At 38.5% G+C, this 8,331-nt stretch overlaps 2 protein-coding genes across 2 annotated transcripts; both read right to left on the bottom strand.

The window, feature by feature from the left end:
- Positions 1-758: 758 nt before the first annotated feature.
- On the bottom strand, positions 759-6,459 carry LOC134826560 (zinc finger protein 629-like). The gene is made up of 6 exons (XM_063838972.1): positions 6,273-6,459; positions 3,970-4,196; positions 3,105-3,216; positions 2,601-2,790; positions 2,325-2,417; positions 759-2,155 (listed from the first exon to the last, which is right to left on the bottom strand). Exons 5-6 carry the CDS (start codon positions 2,404-2,406, stop codon positions 1,143-1,145), a joined length of 1,095 nt encoding a protein of 364 aa, XP_063695042.1. The 5' UTR covers positions 2,407-2,417; positions 2,601-2,790; positions 3,105-3,216; positions 3,970-4,196; positions 6,273-6,459; the 3' UTR covers positions 759-1,142.
- LOC134826717 (zinc finger protein ZFMSA12A-like) lies at positions 2,597-7,956 on the bottom strand. Its single transcript, XM_063839207.1, has 4 exons — positions 7,947-7,956; positions 3,970-4,196; positions 3,105-3,216; positions 2,597-2,790 (listed from the first exon to the last, which is right to left on the bottom strand). Exons 1-4 carry the CDS (start codon positions 7,954-7,956, stop codon positions 2,597-2,599), a joined length of 543 nt encoding a protein of 180 aa, XP_063695277.1.
- Between the last annotated feature and the right edge of the window lie 375 nt (positions 7,957-8,331).

Genomic DNA, 8,331 nt, shown 5'->3' with positions numbered 1-8,331 from the left:
GTTCTTTCTTTCTCATATGGATGACGATTTAGTCCAATTTTACAAAGAGCGTGATAGTAGGAACGATGAACCAAAAAAGGAGTAAATTTTGGGAAATCGGGTAACCTCCATAAAATTTATAATTGGGCAGCGGTGTAGCAAGTTACGGGCATCAGAAGGAGTTAGTTTGACCGTTTTGTAGGTTCCTTATTTTTATAGTTTATTCCAATATTGGGTACGGTTGGTCCAATTTTTGTCACAGTTTTAGGAGCATTATGAATCTGTCATTGCGTAAGCCAGAATTTGTCCACATTAAACTCAAACTCCCTCAGCCACTTTACACATATCTTATGTAGAAATAACACTCATGGTGTAAGCATTTCCTAACTCTCTGCCAATTATATTACGTAATATTTAGACGATCCATCATCACTGCAGTGTTGTCAGACTGGAGGATTCCTTCTTATTTCTTAAATTTAGGGCAAAATCAGAAACTCTCGAGACATTGGTCTTCTGGGTGATTGTGGGAGAATGTTTGTTTGCAACAGTAAAGATTGTACTGACATGAAGGTTTTATTGGGAGAAATTTTGTTAGACAATGCAGAGGAATTAAGATATAAGGGCACGTTATCAGATAAGGGCTCATTATGAAGACATATTTTGCGGGGAACTTTTTGCTTGGTCTATTATATCACACTTGAATTTGAGTTGGGCGTTTTACTTCAGACAGTTTGGAGTGTTCAGGGTCTGTAACAAGAGAAAGACAATTCGAATATTTTGTTGATAAATTAAAAAGGAGTATAATAAATGATAATTAATATGTACAATATAGCTCTTGAAGCGATCCGCCCGAATAAAAATGTATAAAACAAATGATGAGTGTCCAATAAACCCGAGTACGTAATATCAGAGTACAAAACATGTGCTCTTTCATAAAATATCATGGTACAAAACGGTGGTAAATTGCGTATAAACATATCAGCTTTATTCTTTACTTTCTTCTCTTCTTTTCTTCAAATTGTGTCTTCTTTCTTCAATCTTCTTTCTTCGTGTTGAGTAACCTGTGCTGCAGACAGGGCAGGACTAGCACATCTCGTCTCATCAGCTGTTGATCACATTGTCGTTGTAACCACTGTAGCAAGTGGTACAGGTATGTGTTGCACTCACCATGGCATTGTCCCTAACTCCACGGACTGTTTAGCAGTCGTCAGGCACTTGTAGAAGCACTTTAGAGACTGGTAGGTCCTGTGAGCTAGATACCCTTGCACTAAGTGGTCGAATGACGTCATCACAGCGGCGTACCTGATCTGATCCACCATTGTGATCGAATGCAGGGTCTCCGGAGTGTGAATCCTGGCTGGAGGAGAGGGTTGGGCAGTGGAGACTGCTGTGTGTGAGCTGGTTACTGGTCGAGACTTTGGGACTGCTACATGTGGGGCGCTGGTTACTGCTGCTGGAGGAGAGCTGGTTTGTCTCTCTATCTTGACATTGAAGGCGTGTAGAGTAGGGAGGTTTACAGCCTGCACTATGGCGTATTGCGGAGGTTTAGGAGCCAGTCTAGGGGGTTGTCTAGAACTGGTCTTCGTTGGAGAAGGTTTGGTGTAGGGGTGGTGACGGGGCGACTTCTTCTCTTCTTTTATCTTTAGTTTTCCGGAGTCCGGTGAGTCAAGTGGTGTGATGTCTGGGAACGGGTTCTCCTCTCGCAGACTCTTCACGTTGGTGATGAACAGTTTGGTGGGGTTACCATTACGACACACCTTGGCGGGTGGGGTCAGCTTTCCGTCAGGAGAAGTATTGGGAGACTTGGCGACCGGGGTGAAGGCAGACTTATGGAGCTCTTCCAGTGGTCGCTTCCTGCCTCGCTCTCCTTGACAGTTCTTGTCAGTGAAGGGTATCCTCTCCGGTGACATCAGAGCTAAAGTGAAGGGTCCAGTAGTCTCCGGCTTGCCGTGAGACAGCACCATGTGTCTGTGAATGTTGCGGGGCTGAGAGAACTTTCTGGAGCAGTCAGTGCATTTGTAAGGTCGGGTTTCGCTCACTGTGTCGTGCTCTTTAATGTGCTGCTTCAGTTTCGACAGTGTCGAGAAGCTGTGAGAGCAGATCGAACAGGAGTAGGGTTTTAGTCCAGAGTGGGATTTCTGACAGTCTCCAAAGGATTCAATCTTCTTGAATTCACCTGAAGATAGTGATTGGTTAGAAATCGGATCAGAACGTACATTTCTTTTACAATATTAAGATTTACGAAAGTCTTACATAGAACAATGGGGTTCTTTTCTTTCTGTTGAAAATTGGGCATATTATTAAATTACTGAGTTTCAATGGACTAGTTTAGTTTTAGAACTTACTTTCAAGCGAAATCCAGTCGTAGTTGGCAGCTCTTTCGGGTATAGTTTTGATAATCTGGGGGTCTTGGGAAGTTGCAGTCATCGGTTATAGACCTGAAGATAATGGCTGTTTAGTCGGGATATTATGACAAATCGGCGCTTGTTTAATAATGAATTGATTGAAAATGATCAAATAAACACTGTTTTAAAAATATATAAACTATCTTTACAAAAACGGAAAATAAAACCGTACGTGACTAGGTTGCGAGGCGCAATAAATCAGTGCGCAATACTTACATATTGATTTCTTTGTGCGAGAGGATATGGTTTTTGAGGTCCTGGTTGTAAAGGAACTCTTTCTTGCAGTTCTCCACGTTACAGGTGAAGGATTTAGCTCCTGAATGTGTTCTCATGTGCACTTTCAGATCAGCATTCGATACGAAAGTCCAGTCACACTTCGGGTATTCACATCGGAATGGACGTTCACCTGAAAAAATATTTGGTAAATAAAATGTGCGAGTTTTGGCGCGTTGAAAGGAACAGAGCAGGTTGAACTGATGTGCTGACCTAATAGAATTACTATTCGTGGATGCAATGACCGCTCAACCCCGGAGCAGTTATTTAGAGACTTCTTAATGAGCGAAGAATTGACCCTGAGTACAAACGACTCGCCCTAAGGGTTCCCGCGTAAACTCCTCCGCAAAATCGCAACAAAGTTCATATTTTCAGCACATGGCGTGCGAGGAGTCGTCACCGAGAAATTTTGACGCTAAAATTAGGGAGGCTAGGCTAAAAACTGACCTGTGTGTGATCTCATGTGGATTTTGAGGTTAGCAGCCCGGCTGTAGTCTTTACCGCAGTCTGGTATCGGGCATCTGTGTGGTCGCTCACCAGAGTGTGTCAGCATGTGATTCTGAAAATGAACACTACGTTAGAAAATATTTAAAAATAAAATATCGGAACGAAAAATAGGGATAAGCAAACTGGGCCGTACAAAAAAATTGTCAAAACTTCTGAGGGCTACGCTGATAAATATCATGCTGAGTAAATACAAATTTACCTCCAGCAACTGTAAATAAAAAAGATATGAACGAAAAAGAACAGAAAATGAAATTTAAGCCAAATGTGTGATTCAGTATATTCAAAGCCGTTGCCGAAATTTAAAATAAAATTTCGTGAGAAAATTCAAGGAATAATTACGGCGATACAGCTAAAGACGATTTACAAATGAATTTTGAAAGCTCCTGCTAAACAAACTTTTTGAATCACTTTTATGTTTTAAATAATCCCCCTCCAGGATATTATTTGTGCCATGTTTTAAGGTGATATGGCAGATATCTGAATCAAATGGTAAATAAATAATGTTCCCAATTTCAAGCAAAGCAAATCAACAAAGTAGGAAATTCAATCTGATAAATTTGCCTATTTTAAGCCAAGTAAATCCAAAAGCAAATTGCTACTATTTTCGGGAGAGCAGATATCAATATGTAAGAGTGTCCAGGGAAGCGAATAATAATCTACACTCATTTCGAGGAAACCAAAGCAAAAAGATTGCAAATTCGAGCAGAACAAAAAACAAAGGGCGAACGACTAGACTAAAAATCAAAAAAATTATAAGAAAATAAATCAACTATAACAAATGCTCGGTGACAAGACAAAATCTCACCTTAAGAATGCCGATGTGAGAGAAGCGTTTGCCGCAAGTATCGCAGAGATAAGGTTTCTCCCCGGTGTGTGTCCTCATGTGTGTTTTGAGTATTCCAGAAGTTGAGAACCTTTTCTCGCAAACATCGCAACTGTAAGGACGTTCCCCAGTGTGCGACCTCATGTGAGAGTTTAGATTTCCTTTGTGCTGGAACTGTTTGCAGCACACGTTACACAGGAAACGTTTTTCTGAAACAGGATAATATTATAATACGGTCACTAGGTGTCAAAATTGGGGGAAATGTCAGACTGGAGCGAGGAAGACAAAAATCAAGCAACTGAAATATATCACAATTTTATGTGTGATTGAGATGGATTGTGCATAAAGCTAGGTGTGAGGATGAAAAATCTTATCCTATGGCTGGAAATATTTTTTGCATTCTTTTTATAAATTACGTTGAATCATAATTTGCTATCAGGTTAAAATTTTGAATAATTTTGATAATATTTAAATTTATTTTAATTGGGCAAATTATGATCTTATCAACACTCCTGGCTTAATTTTTGTAGATTTCGTGGCACAAATAATGAATCAACTATCTTTCAAATAAATTCTGCGTACATTCGAAAAATTTATCGCTGCAACTTGAAGGAAAATTTTAGAAACACCTAGAATTAAGCTCCTAGTTCAAATTCTCTCAGTATCACTAAGACCGCCAAAAATTTAGCTAATATCGAAACAATTGAAAATATCATGTCTACAAAAACCCGGTAAAATTGCTAATTGTCGAATTACAAACAAATAAGGCCCATATTCCCAACTGGCATAATTTTTCTTTTAATTGGGAAAGATGGCTTATATTGGGTCAACAATTTTAAATTTGATTATGGCCAGAAGACAGACAAATTTGCCTATTTTCAAACGACAAGCGATTTGGGCCCATTTTCCTGCCTTGCAGTTGCAGAATTTACCGTGAAACATTCGAGTGGGACGGCCCAGCAGAAATCAACAAAACTCACCTAAAATCATAGCATACACGAGAGATCGAAGCGTTTTAAACAAAGGTGGAGAAAATTGAGCAAACTAGCGCATGATGGTCAATGGCGGGAATACCTATTCGCTAGCCTAAGGGCGCTATTTTATTCACTGCCACTGTTCCCTCCACAGTTTTTGTCCTCGATCGTGACTAAATTTTTCAGGCCTAAGTTTTAAAATGGGGTTAAATATATTTAAAAAATAAGCCAGGAAATATGAATTTTTAAAAAATCAGTATTGAACAGTTTAAAATGTACTCGAATTTTAATATAGAATTGGCAAAAGGGCGCAGGGTCCCAAAAGGTTTCCTTTTTTTGGGCCAATTTCCCTTTCCAAAAAATTTTTTGATTCATTTAAAAAACCCTTGGAAAAAATTTTTTTAGTATGAAATATTTAAATTTTTGGGCTCAAAGAAAGGGTTTCAAAATTTTTTTAAAACCGCCGTGTTATGGTTCGCATATCATTTTTAAAGTTTTTAAAAAACAAAGGAAAATTGAATTTATTTTCAGGGATTCTGATTTGGGAAATTTTAAATTAAAAAGGGGAGGGAAAAATTTTTTGAGATGAGAAACCTTTTAAAAAACCCTGAAAAATTTTTTGGCCCGAAAAAACGAGGTTTCCACAATTTGAAATTTTAAAAATTATTATTTACTTGCTTTAAAATTGCTGCTGTGTTTAGGAGATTATTTGTAGAATTTATTCCTATGATAGGTTGAGCTGGAAAATTCAGATGATAGCCGTTATAAATAAAATTGGAAGTTTAGAAGACTTCTGCATTCAAACTTAACATGGATCTGTATAAACATATTTTTCTGACACATTTCTAGGATTGGAAAGATTGTTTAGAGAAAATTGTATTTGAAAATTTGCAGGCGTTAGCTTTTTTAAAGCAGATATTGGGGATTAAAATTACAAATAAGGTTGGGAATTAGGAAGGATGTGAAGTTACTATTAGCTGAAGCAAAATGTTGCAAGGCCTGATAAAAAATATTGGATCAAAGAAGAAAATATTTGCTGATGCACGTATGATCGCAAAGATTAAGTTGAAGTTGTAGTTGTTGCCTTGCTGCAGGCATACGATTAAATAATTTGTATTTAGCTTATTCATTTTTTGTCACTTTGCATAAGGCTGAAGTTTGTACAAAAAATAAGGTTTTATTTTGAAATCGGTACAGTAAAAGCCTCGCTGAATCATGCGGGTACTGCAGTAAAATATAGCTGTATTGATATTGATGTGTGTTGGTGCATTGTGAAATAACTTTTAAAAAATTTAAAGTAGAGATGTGTACCTTTTCCTTTGGATTTTTTAGGGGAAAATGTTCATTTCAAAAAGTGTCGTATACCCTTTTGTTTCCGGGATGTTTACAAATTTTTAAGGGCAAAAGTCGACAAGAAACGATCTTAAAATGTTCAAGTAAGAAAATAAAGTCAGGGTGGGCCCCGGTTTTCCCCAAAAAAAGTTTTAAAGATGTCACGGGGGAGTAGGACTGGGCGCCCGTGGTCGTTAAACGTTTGTCAGTTGTAACTTTCAGGTAAAAAGGGACACTGGAATGCTGTCCAAAGAGGGAAAGGGAGTTTGGGGAATTAAAGGGGTTGGGGAAAGGCGCTCACGTGAGAAGTACGCAATGTCTACTCGATACTGCTGCTTTCGAAATGCGTGATAGGGTGTACTCTTTCCCAAAAGCGGCTCGTATTGGTCCTCTCGTTCACCCCGCTCCTCAAACTGCGCTCTCATTCCGATTTTTTCTGTTTAGTGTTTCTCTCCCTCGCAATAGATGTTCATATGGATGGTGTTTTGTTCATTAGCCAGTTTTTTCGAAAAAACCGTTTTTCGGAAAAAATTTCGAATTTTCCTGCAAAAACTTCACCTAAAAATAAATTTCCCCAAAAGGGCACGAAAGGGCAAAATTTCAGAGGGTTTTTTAAATAAAAAGATTACAGCAGTAAACCCCTAAAAGGCACGGTTTTTGGGCCCCAGCTTTCCAGGGGAAAGCTATTAATTCTAAGTTCATTTTCCGAAGAAGTGCCGTAATTTGTGGACATAGTGGGAGTAATAATTTCCGTTGACGTGAAGACGGTTGTGTGTCGGTCTTTGTGCAGACACAAAGTGCCTTAACTCGGCAGTCTGTCGCTAACTAACGAACCAAACTAAGGCACTTCAGCTAAAGTCTGACCACTAGTTCCTTAGCAATGTATTACAATGAAAAGCAGCACCTACCCATATTTCACTTCCGATTGTATCATGAAAATAAGCCAAAGAAAATTGTTGGAATTCTTTCAGTTTCTGTGAAGGTCGATATCAGAATTCTCACAAGTTCTTTGTTTTCAGAAACGCTCGATTCGACTGACGCTATTGTGCTTTTTCTCCCTAAACGATTGTATCACGCAAGATTACAGTGGTATGGGCTGAAACCCAGAATTACATCAGCAAAAGGAGTGGGAGGTAACTTGGGAATATGGCATTTGGATAGTTCAATTGAATTTGTTCTCGAGCCAAGGACTACGCAAGTGCACAATGACTTTCGGGCCACCCTGTTTTATGTCCGAAACAGATTTTATTCCTATGTAATTTCTCTCTATAATAATATCTTTTCAGGACTAATGCTGTAAAAGTGTAGACGAAAGTCGATTGTCGATGTTCGTCTGGAATATCGTGTTCAGGTTCGAGCCTTAATTTAATTTGCCCGTAATTTGATCATAGGATTGGATTAAAATTAAAATTGGCAGAGTCATTCTAAATTAGGTGAGGCGCTATTTGCGCCTGAACAAAGTACCTACTGACTATAAACTTCCTCCTTAAATATTTAAAGACCAATTTTTCTGACCTTTCGGTACTAGTAAAGTGGTTGTGGGTATGAAAATGTATTAGCAAAAAATGAAAGCTTACTCGAACAGTTTTCCTTATAACCTGATAGCCTTGTTTTATATTTGGAAGTCAAGCCGAAAATGTAAGGCTAACTCACCTTTGGTCATCTTTACGAATCGGAGCACAAATAGAAATCTGAGCAGTGAACAGAGAAAGTTGTAACAGTTGCCAAAACCTAAATTTAAAAATGAGTATATGCCTACAAATAAATCTAGCGAAAATAAGCTGGGTTTATCTCTCAAATCTAGGAAGTCAGACCCTATGATAATTTGCTGATAAGAGAATTCCGTGAAACACTGAAACTATCAGTGCGTTATCTTGAAATTTATCTACTGTTTATTTCCATCCCCGTTTAATTCGAGTATAATCGCCGAAGATGTAGTGACTGGTCTGTGGGCGAGGTGTCTTTGATCAGAGAGTGGTTTGTGCAAGAGGCAGTGGGGGTGGTCTGTAAATAAGGCGTCAATTCCGGCGACAAATTT

Source organism: Bolinopsis microptera, chromosome 2, assembly GCF_026151205.1.
Source record: "Bolinopsis microptera isolate Bmic1 chromosome 2, MBARI_Bmic_1.0, whole genome shotgun sequence".
Taxonomy (NCBI): domain Eukaryota; kingdom Metazoa; phylum Ctenophora; class Tentaculata; order Lobata; family Bolinopsidae; genus Bolinopsis; species Bolinopsis microptera.
This window is presented reverse-complemented; position numbering and strand designations above follow the sequence as displayed.

Bases quoted from the DNA above. Each gene is read 5' to 3' on its own strand.
- LOC134826560 (XM_063838972.1), bottom strand. From the start codon at position 2,406: ATGACTGCAACTTCCCAAGACCCCCAGATTATCAAAACTATACCCGAA. The intron at 2,156-2,324 runs GTAAGTTCTAAA...CACTATCTTCAG, and splicing joins CGACTGGATTTCGCTTGAAA to GTGAATTCAAGAAGATTGAA.
- LOC134826717 (XM_063839207.1), bottom strand. The intron at 3,217-3,969 runs GTGAGATTTTGT...GTTCATTTTCAG, and splicing joins CTCACATCGGCATTCTTAAG to AATCACATGCTGACACACTC. The intron at 2,791-3,104 runs GTCAGTTTTTAG...ATATTTTTTCAG, and splicing joins CCACATGAGATCACACACAG to GTGAACGTCCATTCCGATGT.